General features: G+C 35.7%; 1 protein-coding gene across 2 annotated transcripts in view; it reads right to left on the reverse strand.

Annotated features, from left to right (window-relative positions):
• Positions 1-6,064: 6,064 nt before the first annotated feature.
• LOC126272576 (follistatin) overlaps positions 6,065-19,056 on the reverse strand; it is a 749,028-nt gene continuing 736,036 nt past the window's right edge. For both annotated transcript variants that reach the window (XM_049975500.1, XM_049975499.1), the window contains one exon: positions 6,065-8,663. In XM_049975500.1, the coding sequence (XP_049831457.1) occupies positions 8,608-8,663 (56 nt within the window). In that variant the 3' untranslated portion in view covers positions 6,065-8,607. The remainder of the gene's footprint in view (positions 8,664-19,056) is intronic.

Here is a 19,056-nt window from a genome sequence, read left to right on the forward strand (position 1 = left end):
CAAGAATTTGTGGGTATGGCAGTGGTAGCATCTGGAGTGCTTTATAAAGGAGTTTGCAAGAGTTTCCAGGTGTGGTACTTTCAGTTACCCTAATGATCCCCTTCTGTGCTATAAAACAGCTTTTGCTTCTTGGTGAGTTTGCCAAAAAATTATCCCATATCACAGTAGTGATTTTACTTGGGCATAATACACATTTTTGTATGTTTCTTTTGTTTTCACCTAGCAAGTATTTTTATGCCATAGCATGTCATGCTGAGCTTCTTGCTGATGTAGTAGCACTTCATGTTGTCCTGAATCCATATTCTGAGAAATTTTGTTGAGTTTACAGTTTCTAATTGTTTATTAAACAATGGAAAATCCAGGGCGGAATGTAACAATATTATGAGAAGGAAAGTTGCTAATCATCTGCACTCGCGCAGACGCAGCTCACACACGCAACTGCAGTCTCAGGCAACTGAAACCACACTGCCCGTGTGGTTTCAGTTGCCTGAGACTGCTGTCGTGTGCGTGAGTTGCATTTGAGTGTCTATTGTTGATGAATGCCAATGGCTGAAAGCCTTAATTGTGAGAGCCTTTTTGTTGTGTCTATCCTCAACTCAGCATCTGCGCTATATAGTGAGTAGAAACTTTCCTTCTCATAATATAATTGTTTATTAAATAGACTTATGGTGGTGGTTAAAGGAAGTTTATTTTGTGGGATATGAAGGTTCATTGCAACAGGTTTCTGTGTGTTAACAACAAGATTGTTTGTGGTGAACCACTTTGCAATGTGTGTGGTACAGTTCTGTGGCTCATATTGAAGCTCTGCAGCAGTTTTGCCTTTTACCAATACATTTGTGTCATCTGCAAATTTTATATGTTTTTGGGAGTTACTGGATGACTTTAGGTCATTGATAAATGTCAAGAACAGCACTGGGCCCAAGATAGGACCTTGGTGTGCACGATACTTACTTTCTTTTCTTTTAGATTGTTTGATGTATACAATGTTTTCTTCCTGATGCACAATTTCTACCATCTGCTCTATTCTTTTCAGGTATGATTCACTCATTCACGTGCCAAGCCCCTAATTCTTACCTATTCCAATTTTTGAAGTAGTAAGTTGTGACCTATCACATAAAAATCTTCTGTGAGGTCCAGAATATTGCCGATAACATGTTCTTTCTGGACTATTGCAGCCAAGGCTTCATTACCAAAATTAAAAATGGCAGTCTCTGTGAACTTGAGTCTTCTGAATCCATGTTGGATGGCTGATCCAAAATTATTTTGTTCTATGAACGAAATTGTTGTTGTTGTTGTTGTTGTTGTTGTTGTGGTCTTCCATCCTGAGACTGGTTTGATGCAGCTCTCCATGCTACTCTATCCTGTGCAAGCCTCTTCATCTCCCAGTACCCACTGCAACCTACATCCTTCTGAATCTGCTTAGTGTAATCATCTCTTGGTCTCCCTCTACGATTTTTACCCTCCACGCTGCCCTCCAATACTAAATTGGTGATCCCTTGATGCCTCAGAACATGTCCTACCAACCGATCCCTTCTTCTGGTCAAGTTGTGCCACAAACTTCTCTTCTCCCCAATTCTATTCAATACTTCCTCATTAGTTATGTGATCTACCCATCTAATCTTCAGCATTCTTCTGTAGCACCACATTTTGAAAGCTTCTATTCTCTTCTTGTCCAAACTATTTATCGTCCATGTTTCATTTCCATACATGGCTACACTCCATACAAATACTTTCAGAAACGACTTCCTGACACTTAAATGTATACTCGATGTTAACAAATTTCTCTTCTTCAGAAACACTTTCCTTGCCATTGCCAGTCTACATTTTATATCCTCTCTACTTCGACCATCATCAGTTATTTTGCTCCCCAAATAGCAAAACTCCTTTACTACTTTAAGTGTCTCATTTCCTAATCTAAAACCCTCAACATCACCCGACTTAATTCGACTACATTCCATTATCCTCGTTTTGCTTTTGTTGATATTCATCATACTCAAGTTGATAAGAGTTCCTGATAAACTGTTGATAATTCTCAGGATAATAACTCAATGATTCCATGAAATTTTGGACAATCATCCAAAATTTCATGCAGAATCTGCATGACAAGAAAGTTTAAGATCTCACAACACTTAATACTTCTGACTTGACTTACCTTTCAGGTTTTATAACCAACAGGGAGCAAAGTCTTCATCTACATCAATTTATTTTCCCACAACCATTGTGTGTTTTGACATTCAAACTGTTGTCTTTCATCCACAGTCAGGGGTTGCAATGGTGAATTCTCCTCTGTGCAGTATGCAAAGTGATGTCAAACAACTATTTTGGTAATCAAGATAATTACTATGAAGATTTTTGTAGTCTGTGCCAGCTCGAGTGGTATTTATTTCAAAGGAGGTCATGAAGAAGTTGAAGATGACAAAGACTCCAAGGTCCAACAGAATCTCCATCAGGTTACATACTGAGCTGTCAGCTGAGTTAGACACTCTTTTATCTGTAACCTGTCATAGAGCCCTCAAACAAAAACAATGGCCAGTAGTTGGAAAAAAGCACAGAACACAACCATTTAGAAGAAAAATAATAGAAGTGATCCACAAAACTACCATCAGGTACCCTTAACATTGATTTGTAGGAGAATTTTTGGACATATTCTGAGCTGAAACATAATAAGTCATCTTGAACATAATAAGGCATCTCCTCCATGCCAACCAGCATGGATTCTGAAAACATAGATCATGTGAAACCCAACTTATACTGTCTCACATGACATACTGAACACTTTGGATCAAGCACTCAGGTAGTTGCAGTATTTCTTGATTTCCAAAAAGCATTAAGCATCTGACTCCTTACTACATCTACACCTATTGTCAAAAGTGTGATCATACGGGATACCTACTGAAATTTGTGAGCGGATTAATGATTTTTTGGTAGTGAGGAGGCAACATGTTATCTTGGATTAAGAGACATTGTCAGATATAAAAGTGACTTTGGTTGTGCCTTAGGGAATTGTGTTGTGACCTTTGCTGGTCATGTTGTCTGTTAATAAATCTTGTGGACAATATTAATCATAACCTCAGACTTTTTGCATATGACACAGTTATCTATATTGAAGTACTCTCTGAAAGAAGCTGCATAAATGTTCAGTCAGATCTTAATAAGACTTCAAAATTAAAAACTTGCTCTCAGTATTCAAAAATGTAAAATTGTACATGTCACAAAATGAAAAGAAAACTTATTATCTTACTACTATAAATCGATGAGTCACAGTTGGAATTGGACAACTCATACAAGTACCTGGGTGTAACACTTTGTAGGGATGTGAAATAGAATGATCAAATAGATTCAGTCATGGGTAAAGCATGTGGCAGACGTCAGCTTATTGGTACAATACTAGGGAAATGCAATCAGTTTACAAAGGAGATTGCTTACAACAAATCACTCATACGACCCATTCTAGAATATTGCTCAAGTAAGTGGGATGCATGCCAAATAGAACTAACAGGGGATGTTGAATGTGCACAGAGAAAGGCAACATGGTCACAGGTTTGTTTGACCTGTGGGAGTGTCTCATAGAGATATTGAAGAAACTGAAATGGTAGACTGCTGAAAATAAATTATCCTGAGAAAACCTTCTTAAAAAGTTTAAACAGCCAGCTTTAAATATGACTGTAGGAATATACCCTACCCCATTCAAAATCACCCAAAATCTTATTCAGGCAGTATTTCACTAGATTTCATTATTCACAGTATAGCTTATAAACTGTTGATAACAGTACTATATTTACATCATATGAAAACATTTTATTTCAAGAAATACACATATTTTGCAATACCTGTAATTCATTTGCACATCAAAATTCAACCCACTACAAACTGTTGGTTTTAAGATTGACAGCTTGTTCAATAGCCATCATTTTCCACTTCCAAACAAACATTTTACTTTCTCCATAAACTTGTTATTTCAAAAGTTGTTCATATAAAACACATTGTGTTCTGGTATATTCTAATCTTAATATTTAATTCTTTCCAAAATCCAGTGTTAGTTTTGTATGCCTCATTTTTATGTTTCCAAAACTGTATACTTTCACAAAAATAAAATGTTAGCTTGTTAATTATTAAAATTAGAAATTTTCACTTTTGAGAAAATTCTTGTCACTTTGGAAGTCCCTGTGCACATTAAAACTTCTTCTTCATAAGATAGTACTGTACCTATCATTTTGTCATTTTCTTATTATACATTAAATGGATTTACTTCACTGCCTATTGTATTTTTGTATCTTTTGTAATTTTAAATCTTTTAATATCTAAAATGTAGCAGTCCTGTAATTCTGTAATATGTGCATCTGTAAATTGATATCATACAAAAGCAACAGGCAGTCACTCTCTGGTGATGATCTTGTGAGGTAACATATCATTCACCATTGTTGCTGAGAATTATTATCAGACAGCAGTCAAAATTTATACTTCCTTAGTGAGTGTGCACAGTATTTCCAAGTCTGCATTCAGAAAGCACAATGTGCTGTTCTAAGTCAGTCATTGCCACTTGTGAACTTTGTGAAACCCCTCCTAGTTTGTGTAGCATGCCAATCAGTGATATGATATTGACATTAATACAGTTCAAGAAAGCTGAGAATAATGTGGCGTTAATAAATATGTACGAAAAGTAAGTGTAATATGTTTGATAACAATGTTTGTTCTGAAGTGTTGAATCTAACGTCAAGGTGTTGAACCACACCTGATGAAGTGGCATTTGGGAAGGTGAGGTATGGGAGAGGTAGTGGCATTGTGGGAACCTGGGTGTGGGGGACTATTGTTTCAGGGGCTGGATGTTTTGAGGTTGATTGTAGGGTGGTGGGTTGACTGATGATGTATATATTTGTTGGGTTAATTGAGGAATATTCTAAGGAGATGTCTATGATTGTTTCAGATTCATTTTAATCTTATAGGGATTTAGAGTTATGAAGTTTCAGCATTTAGTAGTGAACAAAGTATGTAATCTAAAAATTATAAGGTGGGGACTTGCACAAATACAGCAGATTACTATAGGGGATGGTTAAATCTATGGTAGGGAGGGGGAAGAAGCACTCTCCCACTTTGCAGAGTGTTCACTTTTTCTATATACATTTATTGAGATTGGCTCTACCAATTCGGTGGATTTCATTTGCTGATTTTTGTGTAAGTTTTGGTATGCATTAAATATTATGAATGTTGCTTATTAGCTTGTACCTTTCCAACACTTCCTAATTCCTGTGGTTGTCCTGTTAGTTCCGTGTTCTTTGAATTATTTTGATTATAGTTAGTACAAACTTTTTGCATCTTGTATGTGTGATGTCATGGTTGCCATATTGTAAAAGGGAAAAATGGTGGCTCGAAGCTGATGGCTGGTACTGGATATTTTGGTATTTCCCAATTTTAACAGCATAGTGTACCATGAATTCTTACCACAAGATCAAATAGTCAATAAGGAGTACTACTTACTAGTTCAATGTCATTTGCTTAGAGCAATTGGAAAAAAATGACCAGCTTTGTGGCAAAACAATTCATGCCTTTTGCGCTACAATAATACACCTGATCACACTGCATTGCTTGTTCATAAGTTTTTGGGCAACAGCAATATTTTAATGATGCCCCAGCCTCCATATTTGCCAGATATGGCCCCATGTAACCTTTCTTTTTGTTCCCAAAAATAAAGAAATCCTTAAAAGGCTGTAATTTTGCAAGCACGGTTGAGATAAAACACTCATTGCAGAGTGAAAAGCTATCTCCAACATCTAGTTCCAGAACAGTGTAAGAAAATGAAAAAAGTGCTGGCATAAGTGTATAATATCTAATGTGATAATTTTGAAGGAGATAGCATTGATACAGATGAAAAAATACAAGAACAAAAATACCCATTATTTTTAACACACATTGTACTGCCATTAAATTATTTCTGTATTGAAATATGAAACTCTAATGTTGTCTTTTTATTGTGGTCACTTAAGGTTTTTGTGATTTGAGAGATTGGAGGTTACAAAAAATACAGGAGATTTTCCAGGGATTTTTCAGAAAGGAAATGAGCATAATAGATATTTTTAATTTATATTTTATTTGCATGAATATGACTGTGTAGGAATAAAGTCTTAATCTAAATATTATACATTAATCTGTAAAAAATACATGACAAATTCTCAACTTTTGTTAAAGCATCAGGCTACTCCTTTTGCCTGCATATGAGATCATGTTTACTAATATTCTACTTTTGTAATATTTCAATCACATGTTTTTGTATTCAGTGTTATAACTTTCACTGACATGGGACTGTGATTTCATAATAAAACAATACTGAAGAAACATTAAATAATAATAGATCTCATTCTTATTTGGTTCTGTAAAACTGACTCATGCACACAGTTTCTGAAGATATTTCAGTCATTAGTTTAATTTATCATCTGCAGCAGTTCTTTCCCATGTCTAAGGAAAACCGTAGCATTGCCTCCTCTAAATTAGTTATCCAACATACAGTGTGGACTTCTCACTGACAATGAGGAGGTTATTCAATTTCATGAGTAATTACACAGACTTCAGTTTGAGTAAGCTTTCATAAAATTGAATGCTGCAGCTTTCTTTAGAGAAACTATACATATACAAAACTGAAAATTACATATTTAAGACATAAAACAGTTTTTTCAGATTTTTTTCAGTACAGCTGCATTAAAATCATAATCAGACCCACTTTGATTGATTCAGATACAGTTAACAATAAGACAAAATTACAGTTCCTAAAACTATATTTACAATATAACACAAGAACTAACTCATTAAGGTATATATGAACTAAATACAGTTTTTTTTCTGGTACTGCATAACTTTACGAGTCATGTAATTGCCCAAGTGGTTCTCAACAAGCTGGTTTATGAAGTATATGCAGTTCTATGTTACAAATAAATTTCTGTAATTCATGACATCCAATAATGGAGATCCATGAAGGTATGATTTCTCTGTGAAAAAAGAAAAATCACTGCTATAGGACTTCGGGATCTCGTTTTACAACCACCAACATCAGAGGTGTCGTACCATATCTGTCTTGTTCCAATGTATAAGAATTATCACACTTAAATAATAAAGTTGCTTGTTATGGTAGCTGTAATGTCCACTTATGTTTCTGATTCAAATGCTGGTTATTGCATGTATTTTCCTCTTAAACACAAGCTGTACAACTGGAATACAAATAAAGTATTACAATCCTTTGAGTTAATTTGACCAGTTGCATTCTTTCTGAATGTGACATTAATTATACAAGTTTTATAAAGTCTACCATAATTTTAATAATATATTGCTTGCTTTATCCGCCCATTAATCAATACCAGTAGCAGAAGCAATCAGAATATTGCTGTATTTGGCATTGTCTCAAACTTTTATGAAACATCTTATTTGGCTCTTATTATTTGTGGTGTATATTTATTTTCATCCATATTTACACCTGTCTTTGTTAATTTTCAGTTTAACTATTTCCAGTGCCTGGACTAAAAAAATACAGTATGTCTTTTGCAAATAATCACATCAAACTTGTACATCAGTGCCTGATAGGATATTGCACAACACTATGGCTCTCTTGAATAATTTCTGGTATACTGTGATGTGATTCACATTTCAAATTTTGTCAAAGTGCCAGGTATGGAGAAATTGCAGTAACTGCAGAGGAGATGCTGAAAAACTTGTGCTATGTGAAGTGCCAAAGAATTTAATTACACATTAATTCAAATTTGGTTGATAGATTATGTGATTCTGAAATTTTTGTGTCTTTGGCTTCGGAGACTTTTTTTAAACATTTCAGACAGTTTAGATTTATAAGGAATCAAGTAAACTATGGACCTTATAAAGTAAACCATGTTGTTAGCACATATAATTTGTCTAGTCCTTTCATTGTCTTCTGGAAGTTATTTGAACAAAAGATCTACAGTTTTATTATAAGCATTAACTAACTAAGAAAATTTTTGCATGATACTGGTCATATGGTCAAACACTGTGGTTACATTCAGGCCCCTCATGCCATGTCAGCAACAGATCAATAAGGTTACACAAAACTTTGTGTGATCCTATCATCAGCATGCCATGGGGGCTACTACCTGAGATCCCTTCTCACCTCTCTCACCATTACTCTTCTTTCTGAGCTGTCTGTATGCACTTAATTGTCTTGAAATACATATCTTGCAACACACAACTACTCAAAAGAGCTCTGTAACACATATACTGTTACCACTTCATAATAGCATAAAGATAAATACTCTAATACAACATTAACTATAAACAATACATTTGCATAATATATAGAAATTATGTACAGCAATACATACATGGGTTAATTATGTTACTCTATGAGTCATTCTATAAATACATTTACAATACTCCTGTACTGTGTGATAATTTTAGTTCAAACACCATAAATACATTATTCCCATGAACTGTTAATGGGAGACACAGATGACTGCAAATATCTATAAAACTGAACAGAATGGGGTGTTGAATCTGAAGTGAAGTGTGACCTACAGTCTATAACAATGGGCTAGATTTCACATCACAGGTAGCAGGCTGCATGAGCCTAAACTTTCTACAATCAAGTCATCGTCCTCATAAGTACCTGTTTGCTGTGGTGTCGCTATCTAGTACAGTGTTGGCAACAGCAGCTGAAACAAACAAAGAGAAGTATATTTTTATTCCCCTTGTAACCTGTTATTGCAAGATACCATGCTTGCTACCAATTCTTTTCTTTACTGTTCTGTGCTAACTTACAACTTAAATTACACTTATTTATAATGCCAAAGTGTAATCTTCATACCATTTATCCTCTATGATTGGAGCCCATATTTTTAAAAAAATATTTAATTATAAAATAATTTTTTGAAAGTACAGGGGTTGAAATATATAGGTCCTGATGAAAGTGCTTCACATGGTGACTGATTCTTGATGGATAGTGCTCACCTTAAATGCTGAGTCGTATACAACTGGTGACAGAGATGCAAAGCTTGTTATTCTCATTGTTTGTTTCAAAGAATTTGTTTAGAGTTACTTACATATTAGCTGATGAACAACAATTGGAGAATCACATATTTTATTATGGATGCTGATGTCTTTTTCTACCTTGTGCCAATACAGTGAGTTATGGAAATGCTGCTGAAGTGATACTATCTAATAGCAGAATTTTATTCTTTATATTCATCCTTTTGTTGAAAATGTCATTATCAAATTATGGGCATGATCATAAGAAGAACTTTTAAGATGGTATGGAAGTTTTATATTGAAAGAAACTCTCAGTAATAGAGTTATGTTCATTTATCAGTTGCTTCTTGTGCTAGCCAATGTATTACATATTGTGTGCCACATCATTCTTAATAACTTATTTTGTCAATGCAACAGCTATCTAATGATTAATGGTATGTTATCAAATTTATGTGAATTGTGATTTATTTGTTTCTTATTGTGTATTTACTAATCATATGATTGGGGGGCAGGAGAGTAATAAATACGTCTAATATAATTTCAATTATGCAAAACTAGTGTCATTGAGAGGCAGCAATTTTTAATACAGCCCCCCCCCCCCCCCAGCTGATACTATTAAAATAATAGAAGTTAATTAATTGCTGAAGCATTTACAGCAAAATGCCAGAGTCTGATGTGCTCCTGAAAAGCTGCGAATGTCACATAATACTAGTTACAGAAATTTGTGTGAAACCTGAAACTGATAGCAGTGAGATTTTTGGGGATAACTGAAGTGTATATCAAAATAATAAGCTAATACCAAAAGGAGGTGTTGTATTTGTCAAAGTACACAAGAAATTCAAATCTACCAAGCTAGAAAGAAACAGAAGCTGTGTAATGAGATAGGAACTGAAGTTGAGGGTAGAAACACAAAAGCTGAAATGCTTAACTCCATTTTCAAATGTTCATTTACAAAGGAAAACCCAGGAGAACAGCTCCAATTTAATCCTCATACCTCTAAAAAATAAGTGAAATAAGCGTTGGTATCAGTGGTGTTCACAAACAGCTGAAATCATTACAGTTGAACAAGGCTCTAAGGTCCAATGGAATCCCAAACAGGTTATATACTGAATTTTCAGCTGAGTTAGACACTCTTCTAACTATAACCAGTCATAGATTCCTCAAACAAAAACAATGCCCAGTAGTTGGAAAAAAACACAGGTTACATTTGTTTACAAGAAAAGTAGCTGAAGTGATCCACAAAACTACCACCAGTTATCCATGACATCAGTTTGCTGCAGAATCTTAGGACATATTCAGAGCTCGAACATAATAAGGTACCTCAAAAAATCTGACCTTCTACATTTTCTGAAAACATTGATCATGTGAAACCCAATATACACTTTTCTCACATAACATGCTGAAAACTTTGCATCAAGGCAGTCAGGCAGATGTAGCATTTCTTGATTTCCAGAAATCATAAAGCATATGACTCAGTACCACATCTACACTTATTGTCAAAAGTATGACCGTATGGGGTACCAAGAAATATTTGTGACTGAGGACTTTTTTGGTAGAGAGCAGGCAGCATGTTATCTTGGATTAAGAATCTTTGTCAGATGTAGACATAACTTTGGGTGTGTCCCAAGCATTGTGTTGAGACCCTTGCTGTTCATGTTGTATATTAATGACCTTGCAGGCAATATTAATAGTAATCTCCACCTTTTTGCAGATGATGCAGTTATCTTTAATGAAGTATTGTCTGAAAAAAAGTTGTGTAAAAATTCAATTAGATCTTGATAAGATTTCAAAGTGGTGCCAATATTGGAAATTTGCTTTAAATGTTCAGAAATATAAAACTGCACATTTCCCAAAATGAAAAAAATGTAATATCCTATGACTATAATATCAATGAGTGACAATTGGAATTGACCAACTCGTACAAATACTTGGATGTAGCACTTTGCAGGGATATGAAATGGAATGACCGTGTTGGCTCAGTTGTGGGCAAAGCAGGTAGTAGCTTTGATTTTTTGGTAGAATACGGAGGAAATGCAATCAGTCTACAAGGGAGATTTCTTACAAATCACTTGTGCAACCCAGTCTAGAATATTCTTCAAGTTTTATGGGATCCTACCAAGTAGGTATAATGGGGGATATTTAATGTATGCAGTGAAGTGCAGGACGAATGGCCACAGGTTTGTTTGACTTGTGGGAAAGAGTCACAGAGATGCTGAAGAATCTGAACTAGTGGACTCTTGAAGATAAATATAAATGATCCCAAGAAAGCTGAGCTACAAGGTTTCAATATATGACACTAGGAATATACTGCAACCCTCTATGTATTGCTTCCATAGTCACCATGAGAACAAGAATAGTTACAGCATGCACATAGGCATTTAGACAGTCATTCTTCTCATGCTCCACGTGTGATTTGATTGGGAAGGAACCCTAATAAGTGGTACAATGTGACACAAACTGTCTTGTACTTCACAGTGGTTTGGGTTTGCAGAGTATAGCTGTTGCTGTAGATATAGAGAAACTGCAATCTATATAAATTACCAGTCTGTCCTTCATGAACTCTCCCACTGAGTAGATGTCCCAGATTTATATGACTGATGTAATTCCATAAATTAGTACCACACTTCCTCTATAGAGTGGATGAACACAATCCATTTGAGTTCCTCTGTTTGAACAATGTGGCACTGTGACCAGTGGTAGTTTTGTCCTTAAAATTTATTACATATCTCACCTTTGTTTGTAAATAACTTAATTACAAACCACTGCATGTGTCACGTCATTATACTTTTCTGTTGACTAGCTCTGTAATGCTGCTACTGAGAGAGGTGCCCCAGTGGGCAGTGGAGGACAATGGTTTAAACTGCTTCTCCACCACCATTATTTCACTAAATCATTTAAGACACATGGTGAAATGATTACTATGCAATTGACACAGCCAATTTGCTTCTCCATCTGTTTCTCTGAGTTTGTGCTCTATGTCTAATGGTTGCTAGACACTGTAGAAAAGCAAAAAGTTCTTACAGTGTAGGTTTCATGGCCATTGTGTATGCCCTTGCTGATACATGGTTTCTGGTACTTAGGCTACCATGTTAAGTATAACTTTCAGTGTAAAATTTCATCTTCTGTTACATGAGATATTATCAGAGGCTATCCTGATAAGTTTTTAACTCTCTGCTTTTAAGTGCTTTGAAAAACTGTAACTCAGAACATTGTTAGAAACAATGGTTCAATATGCTCATCTATAACATTCAAGTCACTCAGTTACTGAGGATGAGACACCTGTGCACACCTTCATGTGATGAATGAGACAGAAAACAATGCATTTTGACCCTACAAGGGAAAAAAGACAAACTCAGTTTCATTTATTGGAATGATTATGACCAGTATGCTATGGGGTGCAAGAGAAAATAATCTTATCAGTTTTTTAGTAAATGGTATAACAAGAACTTAAGTCTCCATGACAAATGTATGGTGAAATAAATAGAGTAGGTGTGCATTATAAAAGAAATTAAACAAACCCTCGTCAGAACAATGCATCATCTCACAGAAGTGTTTTGGCAAAGAGAAAACTGGTGAATTTGAAATATTATTTGTTGGAACATCCATCCTTTTCACAAAATTTGATACTGTCTTTCACCTATCTAAAGAAATTTATGGTTGTGCTTTGAGTACATTATGATGGGTATTTTGCAGACTTTTCAGAATCACACTTCAGAGATGGAATCATACAGTTAATGAGGGAAACTTTTTACCAGTCAGGATATCTTAGTACCACTTAACCACTATTGTTTTAAATAGCTGCTGACCTGCCAAATTGCATTATTTCTTTCATGATTTCTAGCTAATACTTCGTTTGTCTTTCCAACTTCCTGCCACCTCTGAGGTTTGTGATTATCCTTTAATTGCACTGTCTATGAAGAGAGTTTCTGATGACAGTGATTTAAGTTGAACAATGCCAGGTTGATACAAATATCTTGATATTTCAGTACTGAATTAATGCTGTTTGTTTTTACTTCTTACTAACACATTATTTCCTTCTGAAATGATCTAAATTTAGCTAGAGCATTGGATACAGAAAAAATTCTTCGTTTTTAAAGACTGCTCTAATGTCTACCTGAATGACACTGTAGCTTTGTACCAGCTTTGAAATTGGAGCTTTAGTCTAATAGGGCACAGTTAATATACATTTTCACTTTGCCAAGCACTCAGTAACTATAGATGTAAAATGTTCCACTGTCTGCTGCAATGTGTAATTTATTTTGTGTCCAGTATTAAACAAAAAATGGTAAAAAGTGGTGCCAAGGTGCCCCAACTGACTGTAGTTACTGGCAAAATTTTAGACAAAGTGCACTGTACTAAAAGGAACTGTTGTTGTGGTCTTCAGACAAAGGACTGCAGCTCTACATGCTAGTCTAACTTGTGTAAGCCTCTTTATATCTGCATAATTGCAGATATCCATTTGTAGCATAGTTCTATGAGACTAATGACCCCTTGATGTCTCAGGATGTTCACTATCAACCAATTCCTTCGTTGGTCGAGCTACATTTAACACAGGATACTTTCCAATTGCTAGCCAGAGTGCCTGCCTACGTGTGTGGGTAACCTGACTGCTTCCACTCCCTACAGGTTTGGGAGCACATTCAGAGGCTGACTACACCTGCTGGCAACAACAAATCTGACGTGGTTCATGATCCCAGATGTAGAATCACCGTATCACAGAAGGTAGAGTAAGGTACAGCAGATAGGGAAAGAAACTCAACTAAGAAAGGCAAAATAACAGAAAGGCTGACTTCCTGATCATGGGCAGAAACAATGGAAAGAGACAGTGTTCTCACAATTTAGATGCTTGCATGTCCTTAGTCTACATAATGGTTTTCATAATCATAGTGCTTAGCATAGTGGATGAATCACCTTAAACTTGCACCACAAATATTCTGGTAATGGAAAGTGCTATTGATGTGTGGTTTTCAAAGAATGGATTGGTAATCAGGGGTTCATATTGTTAGCCAATAAACAGATTGTAATAATACTTAGAAAGAGTATTTTTGTGTAAATAATACTTAGAAAGTATATTTTTTGTGTAAACATACACTGTTTTAATGGAACAATACCTACTGACACCAACAGACTGAAAGTAGTGTAAATTAAAATGTCTGTGGTGTTTGTTGCAGGATTCTAGTGTGAGTCATTTACGAGATATCATATTTTGAAAAGTTGTCACACCAACACCTTTTTGTGCCATTCAGCTTGCGCAGTTGCTAGGTACTATGTTGTTTGCTTACAGTGTGCTTGAGACCTGCTAGTCAGTTAATGTGTGCAGTAGGTCGTTAGTAGACAATGGGATTTACCAGTGCAGAAAAAGCCAACATGCTCTTGGCATGGTAGGTGGAGAATGTAGGAAGAATGCAGATCATTTTTGTATGGTGCGTGTGGCAAGACAGACCAACAGATGTCAACTATCTCAGCAGTTATTTATCAACCTCTTCAACCAGTTACATGAAAATGATACTATAACACCTAGACAACATAACAGAAGTAAACAGAAGAGGGGGGGGGGGTGAGGGGGGGGGGAATAAAAAGTTCTTGTTGCTGTTGCTTGCAATTGATCTGCACATAAGCTCCCACACAATCGCACAAGGATGTGACATGAGCCTGGCAAGTGTCCTAGACATTCTCCATTGACATAAGATCCATTCCTGGTGGGAGAGACAATGCTTCAATGTGTGAATCACCTCCTTATCTCCTCAAAATGTATTCCATGAATGGCATCCTTTAATGCATGTGTCCTCATGAATGACAATATCAGCTTGGTGCATGTCATGTGAGGGCTGTGGATGGTCTCCCCAAAAGCTGCAGATCATGGAGCTTCGCCGAATCACCTTCTGATGACCTCACCCTTTGTGCCCAGGGACTAACTGTACTTTTGTCGATAGCAGATGCTCCACAGACTTTGCACAAGCGTTTGGGAATATTCCCCGCAGTTTCTTCCCTGTAGTGAGAAATTCAAACTATGATGTGCCATAAATGACTTGCACTAGAATTCTGCAACAAAGACCACTGACATTCTCATTTACCCTAGTTTTAGTTTGTTGGTGTCAATAGGCATTGCTCCACTAAAATTTGTATGTTTACACAAAAAAATACATTGTCTAAGTATTTTTACAATCTCTTGATTGGCTGGTGATATGAGCCCTTGAGTACCAATCCATCAAGTGGGAATTGCACACCAGTAACACTTTCCATTTCTGCAATAGCTGTTTATTGTGTTTTCACTGTATGACGACCAGTTTCATATCCTCAAAGTATATCCTTAGGTCATATCTGCATATAGAATGAAAGAACATAATAAGTAAAAGCAGTAATAGTCAACATAACCTACCAAACAAAGTAGACAGTAAAGCGATGTATGCAAAAAACTAAGACTTTTTGTGCCATGATTTCCAAGCTGCAGGTGTGCATAAAAACATGTTACTCCTTGGGAAAACCGTGGATGAAATGACAGATGGGCATCTGATCTGAACCATGCATGATCAGTAATAAATCTCTAAAACACTGTCAAAAGATGAGCCTGGACAGCAAATGGCAATCCACGTATGATAGGATGAAACCTATGACCACAAAACATTGTAGATTGAAGGTAATGTAAATTAAAACACAGCTCCCAGTGTCAGGGGAGTATAAAAAAGGAGAAACTACCTTTGTCAAAATCTGCTGGGGAAACAAAGAAGTAAAAGATAAACATAGTTGTTGTTGTGGTCTTCAGTCCTGAGACTGGTTTGATGCAGCTCTCCATGCTACCCTATCCAGTGCAAGCTTCTTCATCTCCCAGTACTTACTGCAACCTATATCCTTCTGAATCTGCTTAGTGTATTCATCTCTTGGTCTCCCTCTACGATTTTTATCCTCCACGCTGCGATCCAACGATATATTTGTGATCCCTTAATGCCTCAAAATATGTCCTACCAACCGGTCCCTTCTTGTCAAGTTGTGCCACAAATTCCTCCCCAATTCTGTGCAATACCTCCTTGGGAGTCATCAACAGACTAAAATATATTGGGAGGTATCAAATAGAACTGCATGTTACAGCATTAGCTACACACTGAATACCGTGAAGCCAACCGTGCGCCACACCATCGTGGGTTGAAGATTGTAATGTCTAACAGTAGGAACCAAATTAAAAGGACATGCAGACTGGACCCTGGAAATCACAGTAACCATGGATTGTCATGTGCTGTTTGGGCTTGTCATTTGACAGCATTTTGGAGATGTACTAATGATCATGCATGGTTTGCGTTGGATGCCCATCTGCTGTTTCATCCAAGATTTTACCAAGGAGTGATATGCTTTTACATACACTTACCCTTTGGAAGTCGTGTCACATAAAGTATTAGTTTTGAGAGTACATAGCTTTACTGACTACTTTGTTCCATAGTTTTTATTGTCTATCACCATTTTAATTGTGTAGTTTCAGGCTTACCTGCAGGGTATGAAACCAATCATAATATAGTGAAAATACAATAAACAGTTATTGCGGATTTGGACTTTTACTCAGTTTAAATAGACTATTTTACCATCTCTGATTTTAAATTGTTTGATTGATGTACAAGTTTTTTAGCTGTTGTTGTCCAACCTATAATGTTATTTGTGCCTTCCATTTCTGCAATATTTGCACTGCAAGTTTTAGGTGGTTCACCCTGTATACTCAAAGCAGTGAGTGTACGCTTTGATTTTATGTTGTGAAAATTATGATGTCAAATTTGTGAGAGTTTGTAGCTATTGCATGACATATGGCACAGTGACATTAGCAGTGACACATCAAAAATAAACTCATTTGTAGGAAATTTAGTTTGAAGATTTCAATAGTCATTAAGTTTTCTGATAAGATAAAAAATAAAAAAAATAAAAAAATTCATGCTTGCTATGTGAACTTTAAGTATTTATCTAAACCTTTGCAGAGAATATAATCATTTTAAATTATACTTATGTGTAATTCTTATTAATGATCCAAACAATTTGCAGGTATCACATTGCTCTGTTAGCTCCTATGAACCTGGTTTTAACTTGTAGCTTTTTGTACTTGTTAAGCAGTGAAGCATGCATATAAAAATAAATCACATTTCTGAATGTACTTATATAGTACAAGTAGCTGTCTGTGCATCATATGACCATAACTGCAATTTCATTTGGTCTAGCAGTTCTAGGCGCTCAGTCCGGAGCCACGCGACTGCTATGGTCGCAGGTTTGAATCCTGCCTCGGGCATGGATGTGTGTGATGTCCTTAGGTTAGTTAGGTTTAATTAGTTCTAAGTTAGGCGACTGATGACCTGAGAAGTTTAGTCACATAGTGCTCAGAGCCATTTGAATTATCTAAAGTCCAAAATTTTAGAGGTTTTAACTGCCAACTACCAATGAAATTGATAAACTCGGCAAAATGAAATTTTGAAACTTTCTAACCTATGATTATTTCAGTAAGATTTTTTATGATGTTGTAAAAGCTATAAGTGTTCTAACATGTGATTTTCCTGACTGACAAAAATACAGTTTCAAACAATTCTTGTTATTTTTCTGGCTACCATTGTGTTGTGAAAATAATTTGGTATCTTGATACCTTTAAAACATTAAAATAGTAATGAATCATGAAAGAGGGCATCCAGGATTTGCAGAATGAGTGTCTAATGTAGTGAAATACTTGTTTGTTCTAAAATAAAAAAAAAAAAAAAAATAAAAAAAAAACAAAGTAAAACACAAATGTGACAGTAGCATTGATTTATTTTGCCAATGTGTCATGTGACAACAACAAGTAAATATAGTGAGAGTTGTTCAAAATTTATAATATTTATTTAAAAGATATAGAAATTTTGTCAAATTTAAATAAGAAAAGGCAGCATCACAGTAAACATGTACAACAAGAATGTTTGAAATACAAAAATTAGGTTTTTGGCGTGAGCAACCAGAGAAAGTAATAATGTATGTGTGAGGTCTGCTTGCTTGTGTGAAAGTGTATGTGCTTTTCTTTTCTAATGAAGGCTCTGGCCAAAAGCTTAACACGTAACAGTCTTTTCATTGTGAATGTCAAAGGATTTGAATGCTTGGCGTATTTTTTTGATTTAACTGAGGCATTTGAATGTGTTGATCACAAAATATTGCTCCAGAAGTTGGACCATTATGGAATACGGGGAGTAGCTCAAAATTGGTTCACCTCTTACTTTAACAACAGGCAGTAAAAGGTCATTATTCACAATGTTGATAATGGCTGTGATGTGGAGTTTGAGTGGGGTACTGTCAAGTGAGGGGTACCCCAGGGGTCAGTGTTGGGCCCACTGCTGTTCCTTATTTATATAAATGATATGCCCTCTAGTATTACGGGTAACTCTAAAATATTTCTTATTGCTGATGACACTTGTTTGGTAGTAAAGGATGTTGTGTGCAACATTGGCTCAGTTTCAAATAGTGCAGTACATGACCTAAGTTCATGGCTTGTAGAAAATAAACTAATGATATATCACAGTAAGACTCAGTTTTTACAGTTTCTAACACACAATTCAACAAAACCTGACATTTTAATTTCACATAATGGGCATATGATTAGTGAAACTGAACAGTTCAAATTTCTAGGTGTTCAGATAGATAGTAAGCTGTCGTGGAAAGCCCACATTCAGGATCTTGTTCAAAGACTTAATACAGCCATTTTAACTATTTGAACGATATCAGAAGTGAGTTATCATTCGACATGAAAATTAGTCTTCTTTGCTTATTTTCATTCGCTTATGTCATATGGTATTATATTTTGGGGTAACTCTTCCCATTCTAAAACGATATTTTTGGCTCAGAAACAGGCGGTTTGGGCAATAAGTGGTATAAGTTCACAAACCTCTTGTCAACCCCTATTCACAAGTCTAGGTATTTTGACATTGGTCTCTCAATATATATATTCCTTAGTATCATTTCTTGTTAAAAGTATTAGCTTATTCCCCTGAATAAGCAGCTTTCACTTGGTTAATACTCAGCAGAAATCAAACCTGCATTTGGATTGGACTTTCTTAATGTGCTAAAAGCTGTGCAGTATAGTGCTGCATCCAT

This window comes from Schistocerca gregaria, chromosome 5 (assembly GCF_023897955.1).
Source record: "Schistocerca gregaria isolate iqSchGreg1 chromosome 5, iqSchGreg1.2, whole genome shotgun sequence".
Classification (NCBI taxonomy): Eukaryota; Metazoa; Arthropoda; class Insecta; order Orthoptera; family Acrididae; genus Schistocerca; species Schistocerca gregaria.